Consider the following 23,277-nt stretch of genomic DNA (forward strand, 5'->3'; position numbering starts at 1 on the left):
TCTCTTAATTAGTCTTCCCTGTTCATTTACTCCCATTTGAAGTCTGGTTACTGATGGCCACAGAGAAATTTGCTTCAAGTGTCAGTGAGTGGTTTCTGGTGACCAGAATTACTGAAGATAGATTCAGCTACACCTCAAATTAAAACTAAATTAGGCTTAGATTAGATTCATTTACCCTGACTGAGGATTAACCCTGGCAACTGCAGCTGCCTTTTGGTTTGAAGGCACCAAAAAGTTCAAAATTAAAATAAAAAAACCACTTGTGGGAAAGGGAAAGAACAGGAATTTTTCAGAAAGATTAAATCTAATCTTGCATTTCAGCATTTCAAAGAGATTTCCTCTAAAAGCCATTAATGAAGCAGAGCCTCTCAGTGCTCCCTGATGCTGCTCTGGTTTTAGAGAGGGAAACTGGGCCAGGCAGTGCAGGTGGCTTTTTAAAGCCACAAGAGCCAAAATGCCCCTCAGATCCCATTTCCACCCCGTGCTTTGCTGCTTGATTAAAGCCCAACTGCAGGAAAATCATCTCCCTTCTTCTATTGGTAATTTTTTCATTTTATTCTTTCCAACACTCTGCAGGAGCAGCTGTAAAACTCTGCTTCATTCTTCATTTCTCTCCACTCTGTGCAATGCCTTTCACTCTGCCAGGCTCCTCACATGAACATTACCCCAAAATTTCCAACTCTATCATCCCTCTGCTCCCAGCTCCAATTCCCAAACCCACTTCAACAGCTTAAAAACAATTCTAGCTCCTCCATCACCTCAAATTGTGTCAGCAAGAGGAGCTGCTGCCCCTTTCCCTGAGGCACTCACCCTGTTGTGGAACTTGGCACTGCGATAATATTTGGGTGACAAGTTGAACACGGTGTAGTGGTCGGGGTGCCTGGAGTCCAGGAATGTCCTGACATCCTCAATGTGGTTCCTGAAGCCCAACTCCACTCCCTCAGCAGGAAAAGACATCACTGGCAAAGCAGGGAGAGGCCAGGGTGAGTGGCAATGCTGGGATTGTGGGGTTTGGGTTTTGCAGGTTGGATTTCTGCAGGGCTTACCTATGATCCTTGAGGTAATGTAGGAAATATCCAGCTCTCCCTTGGTGTAACTAAGAGGTAAAGCAGGAGACAGAATTTAGCAGCACATTAGGGGTGTTTTCCCAGAAAAAATATATTTATCACTCAAGGAAAAATTGTCTTAAAATGAATCTTTAAGATGCAGACAGTGACCCAGCCTCCCCCTCTCCACATGCAATTAACTGGATGCAAAACCTGCAAGAAAAGTCCCTTTTCCCTTCTGTCATTAATTTTTAGTGCCAGTTTCCAGGGGAAATCTCCAGAAGTTTGCACTTTGCAAATCCCTCAGACCCTCTGGGGTCTTGCTTTTAATTTTCTTAATTTCTTGAAGCCCCCTATCCCTTGGAGCTGGGATGACACCAGGAGAGCCCCCAAAGCAAAGTCACCTCAGCCTTTCTTCCATTCCAAGGTGCATTTAGGGATGGGAGCAGCAAGCACAGCAAAGAGATGCATAATAAAATATATATATAAATAAAATAGAAAAAATAAATAAATAAATAAATAAATAAATAAATAAATAAATAAATAAATAAAAAATATAATAAATATAACTTCTATCTTAAACTGTGACTTTTTGTGATTGGAGAATAGGAACATGGATATGGGGATGTTAATAGTTATGATAGGCTATAGGTAATAGTGAAAGTATTGATGGGTTGTTAGGTATTAAAAGAAAAGTAAATAATGCATTTTAACCAGAACTGGAGTGGCTTCAGACAAACCCACCCTGGGCTCTGTCACCCACACCCTGTGAATTGCTGTATCCTCTGGAGAGAACAAACAGCATTTTAAATAATAATAAATAAATAGTAAATAAATAATATAATAATGTATATATTGCTAAGTAATAAATACATAATATAATCATATATAAAACTTAGATAAATATAAACATAATAATATATAAATATTATATAATAATAAATACATTGCTGTATCATTTAGACACAATAAACAGCATTTAAAGAGCCACCTGGAGTCCCCCCATCCCTCCTTTGGGCTCTTCCATGCAGCTCCTGGCTTTTCCTGCTTCAGGTGCACTGTACCTGGCAACAGACTGCATGACCTTGGAGGAGGTGTCCTTGAGGGTGTCCTTCAGGTTGTCCTTGAGGTTGCTGAAGAGCCTCCCTGCTCCTCCCTTCACCATGTCCAGCAGGCCTCCCCCATAGCTGGACTCCATGTCTGGAGAAGAGGCACCTGCAGCACAGCAAAACCAAAATCACAACAACCAAACACATCCCTGGGAGGCTTCCAGCCAGCAGGAAAAGTGGGTTTCATCCTCAGAGATGGGATTTGCAGGGATGAGGGGTGGGCTCTGTGAAGGTTCAAGGTTCAGTCTCAGCACAGTGAGGAGAGGGCTGGAGTGTGTCCAGGGAAGGGAAAAGGGCTGGGAGAGGGGCTGGAGAATCCCTGAGGAGATGGGAAGGGGCTGGAGAATCCCTGAGGGGCTGGGAAGGGGCTGGAGAATCCCTGAGGAGCTGGGAAGGGGCTGGAGAATCCCTGAGGGGCTGGGAAGGGGCTCAGGCTGGAGAAAAGGAGGCTCAGGAGGAATTTCTGGCTCTGCACAACTCCCTGCCAGGAGGGGACACTGGGGGGATTTGGGATCTGGGAACACCAGCAGGAATTTCCCCATGGAAAGGGAGCTCAGGCACTGGAGCTGCCCAGGGAGGGTTGGATCCCCATCCCTGGAGGTGTCCCAGGAATTCCTGAGTGACAAGGTGGGGATTGGGCACAGCTTGGACTCAATGGCCTGGAAGGGCTTTTCCAACCTAATTAATTCTGGGATTCTGTGATGTTTAAGGTCCAGCCGAAGCCATTCCATGGTTCTAAGCTCATTCACCTCCAACCCAGCCCAACCTGGCTGATTTTCTTCTCACAACCAACCTCAGGAGTGAGAAAAGGAGAGATGTCCCTACCCCTGGACATCCCTCACAGGGGCCCCTTCAGGGCAGCCCTCCCAGCTGACTGAAGGCTGCCCAACCCAAACTGTTCTACAATTCCATGATAAAATGATAATTGAACTGCAAATGAACCCCCACCCCTGCTCTCAGGCAGCCTCAGCCATGGTGAGCTATCCATAAATCTTGAAACTGGAGATTCTGTTGGGAAGGTGATGCTACTGTGATCCACAAGCACCTGATCCAGGTCCTAGACTGGTAAAATTAGAGGCTACCTCTCCTCTACACTCTTAGAACAGAAGATGCCTCCTTGAGGCACAGGAATATTTTTTTGCCAAACTTCCTGTGAGTATGGTTTAAAAAAAAAAAAAAAAAAAAAAAAAAAAAAAAAAAAAAAAAAAAAAAAAGGAAAAAAAATCAAAGAAGCTTGTTGGTTTCCAAGCATGGAATCAGTGTTTGATCTCCCCTCAAAAAGTTTGTTTTCATGTTATTCTGTGCTGGAAGAGCCAGGGGTGGAAGGAGGAAATGTTCAAAAGGGACTTTTAGTTCAGCAGGTCAGCCTTTAAAGGAAAGGAAGGCAGAAAAGTGGCAGCTTGGAACAGGGAAAAGGGGCAAAGGATCAGAAGTTCAACAGCACTGGGCAAATTCTTACAGCTGGAAATGCTGTAGGAGAGCAACAGAAGGGCTCTGAGAGTATGGAAAACTTAAAATCTTTAGAAATCAATCTGAAGATTTAAAAATGGAAAGAAGAGGAGAAATAGAATGAGACTTTGACTGTGTTTCTAAGAGAAGCAGTAGGAATCAATTGCAGGTTTCCTGTGTTCCCTAAAGCAGAGAATCAGGAAGGATGGCTGAGGAAGAAACAGCTTCCACTGCCAGAGGGCAGGGATGGATGGGATTTGGGGAAGGAATTGTTCCCTGGGAGGGTGGGGAGGGCCTGGAATAGAATTCCCAGAGAATCTGTGGCCCCTGGATCCCTGGAAGTGTCCCAGGCCAGGTTGGACCATTCTGTGTTCAGAATAAACCTCCAGCAGTCATTGATCACAGAACCACAGGATCACAGGATCAGAGAATCCCAGGATCCCAAATCACAGGATCACAGGATCACAGAATCACAGAATGACAGAATCCCTGAATCCCAGAATCACAGAATCACAGAATCCCAGAATCCCAGAATCCCTGAATCTCAGAATCCCAGAATCCCTGAATCCCAGAATCACAGAATCCCAGAATCACAGGATCCCAGAATCACAGAATCACAGAATTCCAGGATCACAGGATCCCAGGGTCACAGAATCACAGAATTCCAGGATCACAAAATCACAGAATCACAAAATCACAGAATGACAGAATCCCTGAATCCCAGAATCCCAGAATCACAGAATCCCAGAATCTCAGAATCCCAGAATCTCAGAATCCCAGAATCTCAGAATTCCAGAATCCCAGAATCACAGGATCACAGGATCACAGGATCACAGGATCACCAGGTTGGGAGAGACCTCCAAGATCATCAGTTCCCACCCAGCCCAACACCTCAACTAACCCATGGCTCCCAGTTTGACATCCCATCTTTTTTCAAACACATCCAGGGATGGTGACTCCACCCCCTCCCTGGGCAGACAATTCCAGCACTTGATCACTCTTTCCATAAAAAATTTTTTTCCTAATATCCAACCTCAATTTCCCTTGGTGCAGCTCAAATCTGTATCCTCTGGTTCTGTCACTGTTACCTGGGAGAAGACACCAAGCCCCAGCTGACTAAAACCACCCTTCAGAGATAAGGAAATACCAAATCCAGCCACAACCTGCTGCACCTCCTTCCAAAACTGAAACAGGAGCACTCCTGCCATGGGCCACCCCCAGCACTGAGATTTCAGCTGGAGGAGCCCCTGCTGACAGCACCAGCCTGGTGTTGAGCAGGGTGGGAGCTGGAGAGTGTGGAAATCTTAATTAAAGCACTTAAGTGCTAATTTGACAGAGGATCAGGAGAAGGATGTGCAGGAGAACTTCTCCTCCCAAGGCAGAGAGAGCTTTGGAAGAGAACAGTGATCCAGGGCAGCTCAGAGGGATGTGTCAGTACAGGAGGGTGGCAAAACCATCAATGTCTGAATTAGCCAGGCCAGGAAACTCATTCCTCCACAGGGCAAGAAGCCACAAATCCTGAAGGGAAATACCCCTCCTGCTGTCCCAGCAGTGTTTGTGCTTATTCTCAGAAACAAAGACATTTAGACCAAGCTTTCCCTGCAAAATCTGTCCCTGAGCAGCTTCCCCAGACCATCCAGAAACCCTCCCAACCACAGGGGCTGAATCCCTCCAGAGAGCCCAGGGAGAGAGCAGCTGACATTTAAAAGGCATTTAAGATTGTCAGTCTGGATTTTTATGCTGATGAAGCAACTCTGAGCCTGAGAGAGGGGAGGTGAAAGGAAGATGCCTGAAAATCGAGGCTCAGCAGAGAAGTGCTGCCTTTCCCAGGCTGCTTAGCAGGAGTGAACAGACCCTTTTTGCCTGGAAAGGGCAGACAAAAAGCAGACATGAAACCAGAGGAAAGGAAGCAGGTTTCCCTCAGTCTGCCCAGATTTTGTGTAACAGCATCTTCAATGCCAAATGAGGGGGGCTTGGTATTTTTTTTTTTCCTCAGGGAGCTGCTGCCTGTGCTTTTGTTAAAGGTGGAGTGAGGAAGGATCTAAATATTCTCTGTTCCTCATCATGGTTTGGGATCTGAAAGACCATCTCATTCCAGCTCCCCATTCCATGTACAAAAGCATCAAATCTTCATCTCCCACCTTCCAAAAAGAAAAGAGGTTTGGGAGTTTTAAATCCCCTCTGAATTCTCTTCCAATGGTACCACATGAGCCTGGCACTACAATTCTTTGTTCCTGTGTTTATGTCCCAAATTCCCCATTTCTAGATGATTTTATCTTCTTGTTGCAGCCTTTTCCTCCCCATAAAGTATTTTTGGGGGAAAAGAAGGGATTTTTGCTTGTTTTACCCTCTAAGATAAAGGTGGAGACTTTCTTTTGCTCAGGGAGCTGCTGCCTGTGCTTTTGTTAGGGGTGGAGTGAGGAAGGATCTAAATATTCCCTGTTCCTCATCATGGAATCACAGAATGGTTTGGGATCTGAAAGACCATCTCATTCCAGCTCCTCATTCCATGTACAAAAGCATCAAATCTTCATCTTCCACCTTCCAAAAAGAAAAGATGTTTGGGAATTTTAAATCCCCTCTGAATTCTCTTCCAATGTCACTACAATGGGAAAAAAATCTGTTTGTTCCTATGTTTGTGTCCCAAATTCCCCATTTCTAGATGATTTTATCTTCTTGTTGCAGCCTTTTCCTCCCCACAAAGTATTTTTGGGGGAAAATAAGGGATTTTTGCTTGTTTTACCCCCTAAGATAAAGGTGGAGGCTGCCCTGTGCCTGGGCAGAAATGGCCCTTTTAAAGTTCACTGCACTAAAAGAAGTCATGCTGCTGTTGTTGTGGCTTCACCAACAAAGCCTGGATTGTTTTTAAAGAACACTCAGCGAAAAAAAAAAAAAAAAAAAAAAAAGCTGCTTTTTGTGCCTCTCTCCCCCCCAGCAGCCAGCAGAGCCAGGCTGAACAGCTCCAGCAGCTCTCTGCTGCCATGGAAGGGTCTGCAGGGCAGGAGCAGCAGCCCTGGAGCAGCAATTCCTGCAACAACAGGGTTGGAGCATCCTTGAAAGGGTTAATCATGGATGGAGAGGGGTTGGGTGCTCTACCCAGGCAGAGCAGAGAATGCACAGCTCCCCACATCCCATCTTCCAGAGGGCTGCAAAGAGGGATTTCACCTTCCCTGTCCAGGAGCTCCTAAAAGCAAATTTCTGTTCCCAGTGATAATCAATAATCTGATAATCAATAATCTTCATCTGCCAGCTGGGCTTGGAGCAGCCTGAGATGGTGAAATGGGCTTTAAAACCCCTCCCCAACCTAAATAATCTCATTCTCTGCTTCTAATTATGTCTTAAGGGCACAAAATCCCATCCTGAAACCCAAACCTTCCTTCCAGCACATATTTTTCATCTGGACAGCTGAGCTTTACCACGTTTAAGGCAGGACTGAAGGATTGATGCTGCTATAGGCACTGGCATCCTGTCTTGAGTGAGACACAGCCCAAGTGTCAGAATTACATCAACTTTTTAATGGTGGTTTGGGAGAGAAATCAGCCCCAGCAGAGGCAACTGAAACAGTGATAAAGGGGAATTCACAGGGAAAACCTGCAGAAATTACTGGGAAAGTTCCTCAAACTACATAAACCCTAAACACTGATTATTTTTACCTAATTTTTTCCTACCAGTCCCATCTGTCCCCTCCTCCTCCACTGTCCCAGATTCCTGGTAGAGTTAGGTTCCTTCCCTATGAGGCTGAGCACAGATACCTTAAAGTGTTATCCATGAAAATAAGCAGCAAACCATGTGCAGATCAGCCCTGCAGGAGGCTCTGCTCATTTAATAAAATCAGTTCTGGGACCCCCAAGCCCAGATTTCACTCATCTGACACTTCCACTGTCCCAGGCTGCCCCAAGCCCCATCCTGGGACACTCCCAGTGATCCAGGGGCAGCCACAGCTTCTCTGGGAATTCTATTCCAGAGCCTCCCCACCCTCCCTGGGAATAATTCCTGCCCAAAATCCCATCTATCCCTTCCCTCTGGAATATTCAGAATATTCCCCCTTCTCCTGGCCCTCATCCAAAGGGTAAAGCCAGAATATTTCTCTCCTAAGCAGACAATCATGAGGCACAGAGACATCCCCAGCATCAAGGTATCTTCAATAATTTATTCAGCTGAGCAAGGAGTTTTTTCTTCTGAGGTTTTTGTTTGGGTGGTTTTTTACTGCAGCTTTCCAGCAATTCACTGAAAATTTTTTCCCCAGATTTTTGCCTGGAAGAGATGGAAAATTCCTCATAAAAAGGGTTTAGGTTGGATTTTGGGAAAGTTTCTCCCCCAAAAGTGTTGTCCAGACAGGAGACATCCCTGGAAAGATTTAAAAGCCACATGGATGTGGCACTTGGGGATGTGAGGAATGTTGGACTGGATGGTCTGGGGGGGGGCTTTTCCAACCTGAGCAATTCCAAAATTCTGTGCTTCTGTTGGGCAACACAGGTCCCTGCCCTCCTCTGGCAGCAAACTTTGGGGTGGGGAAGCTCAAGAAGCTCTTTTTGTGCTTTGCTGGCATCAAATTCCAGAATCCCTTTTATCCAAAGGTTCTTTTGAGGCTGCTTGAATGTAAACTTCATGGAAAATTAAAGAATTCAGGTATTTCTGCTCTTGCTTGAGAAATGGAAACTGAGGAATGCAGCTTGCACCAAAAACCTGGAGGATTTTCACAGAGAGGGGGGTTTCACTCTGTTTTTTAGCAGAATATTAATATTGACAGGGGAGTGGGAGAATCACCACCAGATTTGTTTAATTTATTACAAATTTCCTCTCACAAAACTCATCCTGCAAGCTGAGCCACCAGCACAGAGGGGGAAATGTGGCTTTGAACTTGATGGACATTCTCTCTGCTTCTCCTCCCTGTCAAAACAACCAAAAAAAAGACAAGACTCCTGCCAACACCAAACCATTCAAGGGTCCAAAACACACCAAGCAAACAAAGGAGTCATTAAACCCAACCTCCCTGTTTGAAAATGGGAACACAAGACAACATTGTCAGGCCAGGCCTTTGTCCCCATGCCAGTGACATGGAGATGTCTCTCTTCTGACTCAGTGAAAAGGAATCACCAGAGCACAAGACATGATGTTTGCAAGTGTCAAACAGCTCAAGAAATCTCAATTTCAGCACTTGCAGTTTCTTTCTGGTGCTTTTCTTTGGTGGTTACTCTGCCTGAGCAAGCACAGAGCACAAAGTCGATGCCCCAACTGTTGAAAAACTCCTTTCTCTCTTATCTGGATTATAAACACCAGATTAGATCTAGATTAGATCTCTTATCTAGATTATAAACTAGATTATAATAGCACAGAAAGTTTTTTTTTTTCCTTTCATAACAACTATCCTTGCTGTTACTTTTCCATCTTATTTCCTAGAACCTCTTCTTTCAATGCTCAGCCAGCTGCTAAGAAAGCAGAATTGAATGCCACAGCAAAAACCCAAATAAATCAGCTCCTTCACTGCCTGCTTCTCATCTTGTGAGCACTTGCAGCACCTTAAAAATGAGGAGACAGAAGCAGCTCTGTGTGGATGCTCTTCTGGGAATCTGGTTTGGAGCTGGGGGTGTTTTGTGTCCTGAGAGGTTCAGCTCAGGTCTCTCTTGGCACCATTCCCAAACCTCCATCCCAAGCCCAGCCCATCTGCAGGAGGAACTGGTTAACAGGAGCACAGAGACCCCTCTGGGATCCTGCATCATCCCACTGAATCTCCCAGGACACAAATCTCCCATCCCTGTGCTTGGGATGGTCCAGAGGAGCCCTGGGGCTGCTGCAGGGCTGGAACCCTCTGGAGCCAGGCTGGGAGAGCTGGAGAAGGATCCAGGCAGAGCTCAGAGCCCCTGGCAGGGCCTGGAGGGGCTGCAGGAGAGCTGGAGAGGGGCTGGGGACAAGGGGTGGGGGGACAGGCACAGGGAATGGATCCCCAGAGGGCAGGGATGGGATATTGGGCAGGAATTCCTGTCTGGGAGGGTGGGGAGGAATAGAATTCCCAGATTTGCTGTGGCTGCCCCTGGATCCCTGCAGTGCCCAAGGCCAGCCTGGAGGGGTTTGGAGCAGCCTGGGACAGTGGAAGTGTCTCTGCCATGGCAGGGATGGCACTGGATGATCCTTCCAACCCAAAGCATTCCAGGATTCTATTCAGGAACAGCCTCAGAGATCCCCTTGGAGCCCCTCTGTGACAGCTCCTGCCTTCCAGCAGCAACCCTGTGCTTCTGCTTCCTGGCTTTTGCTTCTTTTTTCACACTGAGCAACACCAGTCCAAAAAAGAAAATATTAAGCCAATAATCAGAAGCACTTGGGAATTTGAGCAAAGCTGCAAGCACTGATTCTTTGCCTTGCAAGAAGGTGTTTATGAGGCTGCAAATCTGCATTAAGAGAGGATGCTTGAAGATCTAATACTTTGCATTCATCTAAGGAAATTAATAGAAAAAACAAACAGGAGCCCAGTTCCTCAGCTCATGGGAGCTGGTGACAGCAAACACAGCCCCATTAGTGAAACCAGCAGCAATTTGCCCCAGAATTGCCAGTGCTTTGCATTCAGCACAAATCCACAAATGTGGAATTGCTCACTAGTAACCCCCATACAAACATTCCATGGAGCAAAGGGCATTTTCCTGTGCCCAGGTGCAGAGGAAATCCAATATGAGGGGAAAGAAAAGAAAGGTTTGATTGTTCAGCTTTTGAACCTCACTGGAAATGAGATGTGGCAGCAGGAGCAGGGCAGTGCCTGCCCCAGTCCCCAGTGCTGGGGGAAACTTTGGGCTCCCCAGGACAAGAACTGGAGGGGCTGGAGCAGGTTCAGAGCTGGGGAAGGGGCTGGAGAATCGCTGAGGGGCTGGGAAGGGGCTGGAGAATCCCTGAGGGGCTGGGAAGGGGCTCAGGCTGGAGAAAAGGAGGCTCAGGGGAAATTTCAGGCTCTGCACAACTCCCTGCCAGGAGGGGACACTGGGGGGATTTGGGATCTGGGATCTGGGAACAGGGACAGGAGGAGAGGGAACAGCTCAGGCTGGGCAGGGCAGGCTCAGGGTGGATATTTGAGAAATTTTCTTCCCAGAAAGGGTTTTCCAACCCTGGCAGGAGTCCCCATGCCTGGAGGGATTTTAAATCCCTGTGGATGTGACACTTGGGGACATGGGGAAGTGGTGGCCTTGGCAGTGCTGGGCATGGCTGGACTCGATGTCCTGAGAGAATTTTTCCAGCATTAATAATTCCATGATTGTCTGTTCAGCAATCACCCCATCACTGGTGACACTGGGTTGTCCACCCAGACTGTTCTGCTCCACAGGAAACCATCATTTAAATCAGGGAAAAAACAAAAAAAACAACCCAGGGGCAGGCAGACATCTGGGAAGGTCCAACGAGCTTGGCTATGGCCAGGGCACCTCAAGGATTTCACCTTCAGGCTCTGACACTGAATTTCACAGACAAGAAATCTCCTGTCCCACCAAAACCCAGCAGCACATTCTTTTCCCTGAGATGGATTTTACCCTTCTCCTTCCTGAGGAATTCAAATCTCTTTTCCCAACTGAATTATTCCCAACCACTGCCCACTTTGGGAGTTTCTTTGGCATCATTGGAAGGAGTTTAGACTATTTATAATAAGAATATTTTCTCTATTAAAAAAAAACATGCACAGAAGGTGGGTGGTGGTTTTCTCCTTGCTCCTATTAAGCCCAAATCCCAACCACCTTGTTTTCCTGTCTGTGTCTTACACTGCTCCCTAATCCTTGTCCCCAATTATCCATCTGCAGCCTGTGTGAAAGATAAATCATGTCCCCCAACTCAGGAACAACTTCAATTACCAAATCACTCAGAATCACAAGCACACCTGAGGGGTGGATTTGGTTCTTAAGCTGTTGTAATTTCATAGCTGGCAAAGAAAAATTGCTTTGCACTGAGCTGGGAGAAATTAGGAATTTATCAGCCTGTGTTGTGCTCAGATGAACAAGAAAGATACAAGTGTGGAGTTCAGGTTTGGAACAGAACATCACACTCAACACAGAAAAATTTTACATTTTGTTTTGAAACAACCACCAAACAGCCCTTATTAAATAGAGAGGTTATTTTAAAATATAAATCCTATAAATAGAATTCAAGGGCCACATTAAGACCTGAGGTTTTTGCTGCTCGAGTGCCAGGTGTGCTGTTCAGAGCACCTGTAAAATTGAGGCAGTGTACTGAAAGAAGAATACTCTGGCTGAGACAAATTCCTTAAAAATCATCTCCCAAATCCCAGAGCCAGCCCTTGATCCAGCCCATGTGTTTGGGAAGAACCTCCTGGAAACTGGTAGAGGCCATTAATACAATTTAATGCTCTGGGCTGGAATCAGAGGAGCTGCAGAGTGGAAATGGCTGAATATTGCAGAAAACCTGTAAATAAAGGCATTGTCTGGCTGAAATTTTTTTTTGCTCAGCAAAACCAAATTGAGCTGCATAGAAATCCCAGCCCAGGATGAGGCTGGAGAGGAGTCCCAGCACGTGCCCACACCTGGGAGCCACAGCAGCAATGCCTCTGCTCCCTGCCCTGCAGGAAATTCATCCAGATAATGGCCTTGATGATAGATATTAACCTGCCTGCAGCATCTCACCATCCCAGCAGCTGGGAGAGCCCAAATCACTCCAACACAGCAGCACACTGTGAGTAAGGAGCTGCTGGCACAGCCTGTGATTATGAGCAATTGCAGCAGAGATGTTGGAGCAGCAAATTCAGAGATGTTTCTGAAGTTCGGGAGTAAAAAAAAAAAAAACAAAGTTATAGAAAAACAAACACCAGCCTAAAAGAAGGCTTGGAAGCAAATTCATATGGCAGAGGGGGAGAGGAAAAGATGACTGAAAGTGTTCAGGGAGGTTGGACAGGGCTGGAGCAGCCTGGGACAGTGGGAGGTGTCCCTGCCCATGGCAGGGTGGCACTGGATGAGTTTTAAGGTCCCTCCAACCCAAACTATTCTGGGATTTTATGGCTCTTGTTAGAGAAAATGGAGGGAAAGAATCAAGGCTAGAGCTCTCCCTGCCCCAGCCCAGCCATGGCTCATTAAGGTTTGTTTTTTTTTTCCTTCAAAAAGAGGTTACCAGGTTAATAAAAGATGCTTGAGGGCTCTGACCCAGCCCTGTCTTTCATGGAACAGTGCAGGTGTTTTCATTGGGAATTACAGTGATGGAGTAAAGGGTTCAAACTGCAATAGGGGAAATTTAGGTCAGGTTTACAGAAGGAATTGTTCTCTGTGAGGATGGGGAGACCCTGGCACAGGATGCCCAGAGAAGCTGAGGCTGCCCCTGCATCCCTGGAAGTGTCCAAGGCCAGGTTGGAGCAGCCTGGGATAGTGGGAGGTGTCCCTGCCCATGGCAGAGCTTTGGAATGGGATGAGCTTTAAGGTCCTTTCCAACCCAAACCATTCCATGATTCTGTGATTCTGTGCTGCAGGACCACCCTGCTAGAACCTTGGACATAACCCTGGTCCCTCCCGAAGAGCCAGGGTGTTTCCCTGCACCAGCCTGAGCTCCAGAAGTTCCCTGCAAAGGCTGTGGATGCTCCCGGAGATGGGCAAGGTAAGGAACCAGAGCCAGAGGGATCCCTTCACAGCCTGGCCACGCTCCATCCCTGGTTATCCAGGCAAATTTGAACCTTTGAGGTGAAGAGCTCTCTATCCCATTACCAGCCATAAAGACCATCTGGTCCCTTACTCCCTGATTAAAAAAAAAAAAAAAAAATGGTGCACGCAGCTCATCATCCATCAGAATTAATCCAACTCACTTTGATGAGTGCCTTTTAGAGGAGAGGGAGGGGAGAAACACCAACAACAAAAACAAAAAAAAAAAAAAAAACAAAAAAACCCTCAAGACAATTCTAACAATTCATTCCACGGGAGGCAAAGCTCCCGGAGCGCTCCAGGCATGGAGCGGGGCGAGCACAGAGCCAGCACCCAGCAGCCTGCGGGGACAAAGGGCCGCCGCTCCCCCGGTGGCCACCGAGCCTCCCGCGCGGTCGCCAGCCCTACCTGAGCTGTCCATGGTGCTGCCGTCTGCGCGGGGCTGCGGCTGCTGCTGCTGCTGCTGCTGCTGCCGGCCGGGGCTCCGCGCCGGCCCCGCCGCCGCGCCGCGCTCAGCGCCGCTGCCCACCAGCTGCAGGGATTCATAGCCGTCACCGCCCGCCTTTTTCCGGTAGCTGCCGAGCAGGCTCATGGGCGAGCCGGGCGGACAGCGGGATGGATGCGGGGAGGGACGGATGCAGGGATGGAGGGATGGAGGGGTGAGGGATGGAGGGATGGGTGGAGGCAGGGAGGGCGCGGAGCGCTGCGGCCGCCCCGAGGGGAGGGGAAGGGCGGGCCGGCAGCGTGGCCGCCCCCCCGCAGCCGCCGGAAGCGGGCGGGGAGGACGCGGCGCCCGGCTGGAGCATCGCGCCCCAGCGCCGGCACGAAACGGCTGGTGGCATTTCCCTGGCCGGGCTGCCAACCCTGCCACCCCTGCTATCCCTGCCATCCCTGCCATCCCTGACACCCCTGCCACCCCTGCCACCCCTGCCACCCCTGACACCCCTGCCATCCCTGCCACCCCTGCCACCCCTGCCATCCCTGCCACCCCTGCCACCCCTGCCACCCCTGCCACCCCTGCTATCCCTGACACCCTGCCACCCCTGCCACCCCTGCCACCCCTGCCATCCCTGCCACCCCTGCCACCCCTGACACCCCTGACACCCCTGCCACCCTGCTATCCCTGCCATGCCTGCTATCCCTGACACCCCTGCTATCCCTGCCATCCCTGCTATCCCTGCCACCCTGCTATCCCTGCCATCCCTGCTATCCCTGCCACCCTGCTATCCCTGCCATCCCTGCTATCCCTGCCATCCCTGCCACCCCTGCTATCCCTGACACCCTGCCACCCCTGCCACCCCTGCCACCCCTGCCATCCCTGCCACCCCTGCCACCCCTGACACCCCTGACACCCCTGCCACCCTGCTATCCCTGCCATGCCTGCTATCCCTGACACCCCTGCCACCCCTGCCATCCCTGCCACCCCTGCCATCCCTGACACCCCTGCTATCCCTGACACCCTGCTATCCCTGCCATCCCTGCCATCCCTGCTATCCCTGACACCCTGCTATCCCTGCCATCCCTGCCATCCCTGCTATCCCTGACACCCTGCTATCCCTGCCATCCCTGCTATCCCTGCCATCCCTGCCATCCCCCTCATCCCTGCCATCCCTGCCATCCCCGCTCATCCCGCTCCGGGGGTGGCTGCGCTGGGTGTCACCGCGATCTCGGTGTCACCGCACGGAAATGTGCGTTCCTGCCAAGGTCACCGCCTCTGCAGCCGGCAGGAGGAGGGATGGCACAGCGCTTCTCCACCGAGCCCCCAAATTCCTAAAGAGCATCGCTGGGCCGGTGCACAGGCAGCTGGGTGTGGGCGGGGAGCCAGAGGGATGCAGCGGCTGGATCCTGCCGGGATGATGCTCCAGCATCCCAAACCCGGCTTGTGCCACTGCTGCCTCGGGCTCCCGGCAGTGCCACCGACTGCTAAAGCCATTTTTGTTGTTGTCACCCATCTATTTTTAGCTGTTCCCATGAAAACAGAGTCTGGACCAAGCCAGAGTGTGGCCCTGAACAAGTGATGAGCTGTGCCTTGCTCAGATGCAGTTTTCAGCCAGGGCTTGGACATCATAATTTCATTTTGCATAGAACAGAGGAACCAAGGGATGCTCCAAAGGAAATGAGCACTATTAAACTCTTCTAAGTGGATTTCTTTGTAATTTAAGGAAATCTAAAGGAAGCCCTAGCATGCCTTTGATCTCTTGCAGAAATGAAAGTTCTCTGCTCAAAAAATAGCCCAGAATTTGTTTAGAAACAGATTTCTAAAGCAATGGCATCAATAAGCAAGGCCAGGCTGGACAGGGCTTGGAGCCACCTGGGATGGGGGAAGGTGTCCCTGCCATGCCAAGGGGTGGCACTGGATGAACTTCAAGGTCCCTCCCAACCCAAATAATTCTGGGATTCTCTGATTCACTTGTGTAGCAACACCCAGGCCTTGCAATATCTCTGGCACCTGGCTGAAATTTCCTGCTGAGCACTCTGGGGCAGCAGACATCTGGTCCAGCCATACCTTGTCATGTGCTGTTGTTTATGTAACCCCTGAGACTCCATGGCATGGAACAGACAAGGTACATCTGTGACCCAGAATTTCCCCAGAAAAACCCCAGCAGATTTACAAGCAGCAAACCCAAAATGAACTGACCTGACATGAACAGCTCCCTGTCAGCAGCAGGGACAGCTTGAACTCAAGGTTGGGGTTGTGTTTTCTACCCCCTCCACACTTTGGTCTGTGTGGAGCAATTCATGGATTTCAACACTGGCCAGCAGGGATGGGCCCCTCCCTCTTGGCACCCACCAGCAGCAGGTTAATGAAATTTAAAATAAACACATTTCCTGAGCCATTTTGTGTATTCTGAGCACCAGGACTGGTAGGAGATGTTCCTGCCAATGCAGAGAGTTGGAACAGGATGGTTTTGAAGGTCCTTTCCAGCCCAAACCACCCCAGCATTCCATGATCTTTACTAAGGATCACATCTCCTGGTCAATCTAGGATAAAACAATTCCTGTGCTGTGGGACAAAGATGGGAAATTTTTGTGGGTGGAGATGAATTTTCACAAGTTTTGCTTGCTCAGGTAAAGCCCAAACACATCCAAACAGGTGGAGGAGACACGTGGAGGCTCTGTGACATTTCCAGGAATGCTCAAACCCTCCTGCTCTGGAGGAACCTGGCACCACACAAACCCTGCAGAGCCTCAACCCCCTCAAAATTCCATATCCTCAATCCAGCAGCCACTTCCTCACTGTGAGCAGCCAAGGTGTGTCTGCTTCAGCTTTTTTTTTTTTTTTTTTTTTAATTTTCTTTTTTTTTTTTTTTTTTTTTTCTTTTTTGAGAAAAAAAAAATCCTCCTTGTTGAATCTGTTATTAATTCCTTTCCTTGTCTGAGGTTTTGGGGGATTACAGAGGAATCACCACCCCAGCCTGAAGCTCCAGCCTGGAAAAAGGGGATTCTGCAAAGCACAAAGGGACAGAGCAGCCACTCCAGGGGATCTTGGGGCAGAGGGAGAAGGAAACAACCTCAAAGTCCAAACAAACCCAAGGAGATGGGATTAAGGAATCCTGTGGGGTTCAGGTGAAGCTGCACTCATCCAGTGGGGAGTTTAGCTGAAAAACAATATGAAATAATATTCCTCTCTCCCTCCCTTATCCCTGTAAGTTGGGCTGAAGCAGGGCCATGTGGTTTCTCTGTTTTTTGACCTACAGTATAAAAAATGCTATGACAACAAAAAAAAACCCCAACCAAAATCAAATAACTTTGAATTGCACGTGACTTTTAAAAGTGAAAAGGAAGAGGTAGGGAATGAACCCCTCAGAAATATTCATTTATTGGGCAGTGGCTGGTGACACATTTGAGTGAGGGCAGGGCTGGCAGGGACCATGAGGGCTGTGGAGCTGTTAAGGACAAGCTAAGGAGGATTTTGTGTTGCTCCAGCCTCAGGAGATACAAACTCTCCCCATTCCTGACCTTGGAAAAAATTGATTTGCCAACCTCTGGCTGTTTTTCTCTGTCTGGGTTGCAGCCTCTCCTGGGTAAAGTCTCTTTTTGCAGCTGTAATCAAGCCCCAACTGTCCTGAGGTGCAATTCCATTTTCTGCACCCCTCCTCCCAGCAGCTGAACAGCTCAGGTGAAATATTACACCCTGAATTCTTCAGGAGCATAATTAAACTGGGGAGTGTTGCTAGAATTGCAAATAGAGCTTGAAAATTAATGTAAAACCTGCAGCAACACCTTTAAAACTCCTCATACCAAACATTTGTTCTGAATTTCTCCCCTGGGAATGCTGAACTCGCCCTGCACAGAGCTGTGGCCAAGCCACAAAATCACAGGATTTTGGGATGGTTTGGGCTGGGAGGGAGCTCTAAGTTCATGTCCCAGGGCAGGGCCAGCTCCCAGCAGGGACTGCAGGGCAGGGATCACCTTTCCTGCCCTCCCAGCTGAGCTGATTCACTCCTTGGGCAGGGACAGGAGCATCCCTCCATCATCCATCCATCATCCATCCATCATCCATCCATCATCCATCCATCCCATCATCCCATCATCCATCCATCCATCCATCCATCATCCATCCATCATCCATCCATCCATCCATCCATCCATCATCCATCCATCATCCATCCATCATCCATCATCATCCATCCATCCATCATTCATCATCCATCCATCCATCATCCATCCATCCATCCATCCATCCATCATCCATCATCCATCATCCATCCATCCATCCATCCATCATCCATCCATCCATCCATCATCCATCCATCCATCATCCATCCATCCATCCATCCATCATCCATCATCCATCCATCATCCATCCATCATCCATCCATCATCCATCCATCATCCATCCATCCATCATCCATCCATCCATCCATCCATCATCCATCCATCATCCATCCATCCATCCATCCATCCATCCATCCATCCATCCATCATCATCCATCCATCCATCATCCATCCATCCATCCATCCATCCATCCATCCATCCATCCATCATCCATCCATCCATCATCCATCCATCATCCATCCATCCATCCATCCATCCATCCATCCATCCATCCATCCATCCATCCATCATCCATCCATCCATCCATCCATCCATCCATCATCCATCCATCCATCATCCATCCATCATCCATCCATCATCCATCCATCCATCATCCATCATCCATCCATTCATCCATCATCCATCCATCATCCATCCATCATCCATCCATCATCCATCCATCATCCATCCATCCATCCATCCATCCATCATCCATCCATCATCCATCCATCATCCATCCATCCATCCATCCATCCATCCATCCATCCATCCATCCATCATCCATCCATCCATCCATCCATCCATCCATCATCCATCCATCCATCATCCATCCATCATCCATCCATCCATCATCCATCATCCATCCATTCATCCATCATCCATCCATCATCCATCCATAATCCATCCATCATCCATCCATCATCCATCATCCATCCATCATCCATCCATCATCCATCCATCATCCATCCATCATCCATCCATCCATCATCCATCCCCTGTGCTGCTCCGGACTGTGGCAGCAGAACAACCCCAGGATGTGGGTCCAGAGCCAGGAACTCCAGCTCAAAGCAGTTTCCAGACTTGTGCTGGGGTAAGAAAGTGGGGTTTGGCCTGGAGTCAGGGGTGGCCATGTGGTTCCCTCCTCTGGAGGAGGGAGTGATGTGTCTGTCCCTGCCTGGAACAAGGAGCTGTGTCTGTCCCAGCCTGCCCCTGAGTGGTGGCTCCTCAGGCTGCAAAGCACATTCCCAGGCTGGCATGGGATGTTCCAGGGAAAAACTGGGATGGTTTGTGGGGATCCAGGTGGAGAGAGGGGCAACACATGATCCAGCCCCTTCTTAACCCCCTCCACATTCAGGAACTTCCAGACTGGCCCCGCCTGTCTTGTTCACCTCTAACAAAAAGCAGAGGGGGTTCTGAGGTGGTTTGGGCTGGGTTTAAATGTTAAACTCGATTTAACCTGCAGCAGAGAAGCCTTGAGCCTTTGCTGCACTGAAGCCCAGCCCAATTCTCAGAGCCTGCCTGGCAGCTGGAGTGCTCCCTCTGAGGATGGACACTTAGGATGTGACAAATATTCAACTTTCAATATCTGTTCTCCCCATCCTTTCCTCCTTGTGAGAGCACACCCATCAACTACACTGCTGTGTCAGCACATCTTTTATTTCTTGCCTTTCAGTCTTGTTAAAAAAGCTGTCAGGGATGATCCACAATTTACTCATCCCAGCCCAGAACTCAGTTTTGGAGTGTTCAAGGATTTGCCTGGCTCCTCAGCAATGCTGTACTGTGGAGCTGCTTGCCAAGGGCTGTTGTAGCTGCTAAAAATGTCCATGGTTCACAAAGAAAGAGGAGAAAGGGATGGGGAGTGGATCTACAAGAGGCCATTAAATAGGAAATGCTGGCTCAGGAAGTCCCCAGCCTGCAAAATGCTGGAAAATCAGAGGCTGCACAGCCATTCACCATCAGGCATTTTGGTAAAAATCAGATATTTTGTGGCCTATCTGCTGTTCATTCATCATTTCCCATTCACTGTTAGTTAAAAGTGGTTAAATCCTGAGGAAAATCTGGGCACTGGATGTTGTCTGCACTGGAAAATGGCTGGTGGGGAAAACAGGGAGGAAAATTATACAACCAAGTGTCATGGTGGGGTTGCATCAGCTGCAGCTGCTGAGCTCAGGTCAGGCTCCAGCAGCAGAGAACTCCATGGGAATGGGCAGGTTGTGGCTCTCAGGTAGCTCTGACCAAGGACCCCTCAGGGAAATCAGCTTTTCCATGAAAACAGGGGAAATCCCAGCTGGGAGCTGCCATCCCTTCACTTCAGGGTGAGGGTTTCCTGAAGGAGAATCATGTGTTCTCACTCCAAACCTCACTGGGATGGATTATCCTGGGGGGATATTTAAGAGAGGCCCAGGGCAGGGGGGTACAGAAGGGTCTGGTAGCACAGGAAAGTTGGCCAGAAACAACAAAATCCCATTAATATGGTTCTAACTTCTTCCAGAATTTAAGCTTTCACCTAAAACTAACAGGAAAATTATATATTAAAGCTTTGTTACTCTGGCTGATATAAAATATTTTTAAATTGTATTTATCTCAGCTTGTGGTGACTTGCAGGCCCTGCATCACCCCTGAGTGAGGCAGTTTGGGTTTGGGTTTAGAAATAATCATCATTTCCAAAGGGTTCCTCCAACAGGGCTGCTTGTGCTCTCTCCCAGATCCTGGACATGGTGCTCTGAGGTTTGGGACATTGCACAAGGGACAGACACCCAGTTTGGTGTGGGAATAAATTTCAACTGGAGCAGATTGTCCAGAGCAGCTCTGGCTGTCCCTGGATCCCTGGAGCAGCCTGGGACAGTGGGAGGTGTCCCTGGAAGGTGGCACTGGATGGGCTTTAAGCCCTTCCCAACCCAAACCATTCCAGAATTCCATGGCTTTGGATGAAAAATCCAGCAGTGCAGGAGCCAGCAGCTTGGGGACATCCTGGGGACAGCAGGCTGGGATTGTCCCTCTCCCTTCTCTGGTGTCCATTTCCACCAGGACAGGTAACAAAGCCCCTCCAGCACTGCCTGGGGTGGGATCCAGCTGGGAATGTTCTCCTGGGATGGCACAAATCCATGGAAAACTCTCCTTGGACACAGAGAGTGCTGACTCAGCTCTGAACCACGTGGCTCTGCAATAATTCACTCTGTGCTCCCAGCCTGGAGCTCTGTGGGGATTAAAAACCTTCCCAAAGCTGGCAGGGTGGGAAAGGAATGCCAAGAGGGAATGGGAGGTGCACCCCACCCTTCACAGGCAGCAGAGAAACCTCTGCTGGCCCACAGCAAATTGCTCTTCCTGCAAAGCTTTCCATGAAAACTCTTACTTGGAAAAGGAATTCAAATGGTTTTTAGGATGATTTCTTTTTTGCTTCCAATCATGGTCTGGAGAAAGGGATAAATCAAATTTTCCTGCATGGCAAAAATCCCATTTCAGAGGATTTGGAGCAAATCCTGCCCTTGGTCTGTCTCCCTGGCTGATTTTGCTCTGCATTCCCAATTTCTCCATCTCTCCCTTTTCCAGCCTGAATTCAGGGATCTAAATGATACCAATTCCCATCCTTGTTACTTCTGGCTGCTGAAGATAAAGAGTTATTCAAGAGAAAAAAGTCCATATGTTGTTTGTCAGACAGGGCCTCATCCACTTTTGGGACTGTAAGAGCTCTAGTTTAGTATAATAATATCTAAAATTGTAATAAAATACTAAACCTCTTCTAAAAAATTAACATCATAGAAATATTAGTGGAAACCATTAATTATTTATAATTTCATATAAATTATAAACTCCTATTTATAGCATTTTAATCTGAGAGTTTCCCACAGCTGCTTTATGCACCCCTGTAGGAGCATCTATAATCCAATTTTTATGGGAATTAACAGCATCTCTGCCTGCTACATCCACAGAATTCTGCAATTTCCAGGCTGTGTTCCCAAAAATCTGGGAGCTGGCATTCCATGGGTAGCTCCAGTGGTTTCCAGCATCTCTGGAGCATCCCCACATCCCTGGAGCTCTGGCAGAGCTGGATTAATGGTTGGATTCAATGATCTCGGGGCTTTTCCCACCTGGATGATTTTGGGATTCTGGGAGAGGATCAGCCACCCCTTTAAATCCAGATGTTTGAGCTGCATCCTTTGCCACATCCCTCTTGTGCTGACAATTCCCGAGGAGAGCTGGCTGTGCTAAAACACAACCCCAACATCCCGAATCCCAATTCCCATCCCAAAACCCTCTGACACCTCTGCCTCCCAACCTCTCCATCCTACATCAATTCCTTTTCCCCATCCCCTTTTCCCAGCCATCTTTTCCCAGCAAAGCAGGAGGGATTGGAGCAGATCCTGCCCCAAAACTGCGGCTGCAGGGCGGGGGGTGCCGGGCTTAGGCTGCAGCCGGGATTAGTTGGGTCAGCAATTCAACACTGGCGCTCCGGCTGCCGGCAGGAACCGGGCTCAAGGACAAACCCGGTGCCTCCTTAAGGGCTGCAGCCACCCCAAAATCTGCATCCCTGGGCCGGGAGCGTTCCCGGGATGGCGAGCAAGGCGGCTCTGGCACGGCTGGCTAAATTTAGAGGTCCCGGTGTTGCCGTCACGCCGCCTGTGCCGCCGGGATCGCTCCGAACGCTGCTTTTATAGGATTTATTTTTATTTTTTTTCTCTCTCTCTCTCCCCTCAGGGAAGGCTATGACTAAGAGAAATCCACGGCTGGAGGGAAAGCAGAAGATGGAGGCCCTGGTCCAGCTGCGGAGGGAGGATAAAGTGGCGAGTTTGCAGACCTGCGGGTTTGCCCAAAACATTCCTCCCCCTCTCCTCCTTCCCGTTCTCCCTCTCCTCCTTCCTCCTCCTCCTCTCCCTGGCAGTATCCAAAACAAGGCTATGATAATGACAGGCACAAATACAGCAGCCAGACGGGAATTATGGGCTGTTTGTGGGGGATAAACACCTACCTGGAGCCGTGGGGAGCCCCGGCAGCTCCGTCCCCTCCCGGAGCGCCCGCCGGGAGCTGCCTCAGCAGCGCCGGAGCCCAGGCAGCGATGTCTGCATTTACCTACGGGCTTCAGCTCTTTTTTTGGCCCCGAATAGGATTTTTAAAGGGAATGCAGCCCTGTGTTTGCCTCGGCATAGCAGAGAGGGGGGGTTGAAGGTCAGCTTCCCGCTGGATTGGCAGGGAAAGGCTGGGATCAGCATTGGATGGCAGCGTTCGTGTGCTGACATCTCCGCCAATCCCCCTCCTGCAGCAGGTCCAGCTCCGGCCACGGACAAGATACACTTATTATTTTAAGCCGGAAAATCCCCTTCTTCTCATTCGATACACCCAGGCAGCCCTAAAGGCAAAACCCCCAATTTTGGGGTGCAGGAAGAGGTTTCCGTGCTCCTCTCGAGGTTATCCAACACTCCATGCCCAGGTGCACATTCCCAAATCCCAGCTCCTCACCTTCCCTGCCCAGCCGAGTTTTTGGGTGCCATCCCTTCCCTCAACCCTATTACATAACCACGGAAAGCAGA

General features: G+C 49.0%; 1 protein-coding gene and 1 long non-coding RNA gene across 6 annotated transcripts in view; one reads left to right on the plus strand and one right to left on the minus strand.

Annotated features, from left to right (window-relative positions):
• DNAJC6 (DnaJ heat shock protein family (Hsp40) member C6) overlaps window positions 1-23,277 on the minus strand; it is a gene marked incomplete at its 5' end in the record, with an annotated part of 44,648 nt that overhangs the window by 21,093 nt on the left and 278 nt on the right. The window contains 5 exons of one of the 4 annotated variants that reach the window (XM_079314450.1): window positions 811-959; window positions 1,047-1,096; window positions 2,111-2,261; window positions 13,621-13,744; window positions 22,719-22,851. In XM_079314450.1, the coding sequence (XP_079170576.1) occupies window positions 811-959; window positions 1,047-1,096; window positions 2,111-2,261; window positions 13,621-13,633 (363 nt within the window). Of the gene's footprint in view, window positions 1-810; window positions 960-1,046; window positions 1,097-2,110; window positions 2,262-13,620; window positions 13,805-22,718; window positions 22,852-23,277 lie in introns of those variants that run through there. The other 3 variants (XM_079314451.1, XM_079314448.1, XM_079314449.1) reach the window with 3 other exon arrangements.
• Window positions 1-23,277, plus strand: part of LOC306806078 — a 29,967-nt gene that overhangs the window by 4,569 nt on the left and 2,121 nt on the right. Inside the window, exons 2-3 of one of the 2 annotated variants that reach the window (XR_013775382.1) lie at window positions 13,047-13,171; window positions 22,448-22,553. This is a non-coding gene — a long non-coding RNA (uncharacterized lncRNA). Of the gene's footprint in view, window positions 1-13,046; window positions 13,172-22,447; window positions 22,697-23,277 lie in introns of those variants that run through there. The other variant, XR_013775383.1, reaches the window with a different exon arrangement.

Source organism: Erithacus rubecula (assembly GCF_903797595.1).
Source record: "Erithacus rubecula genome assembly, chromosome: 10".
NCBI classification, from domain to species: Eukaryota; Metazoa; Chordata; class Aves; order Passeriformes; family Muscicapidae; genus Erithacus; species Erithacus rubecula.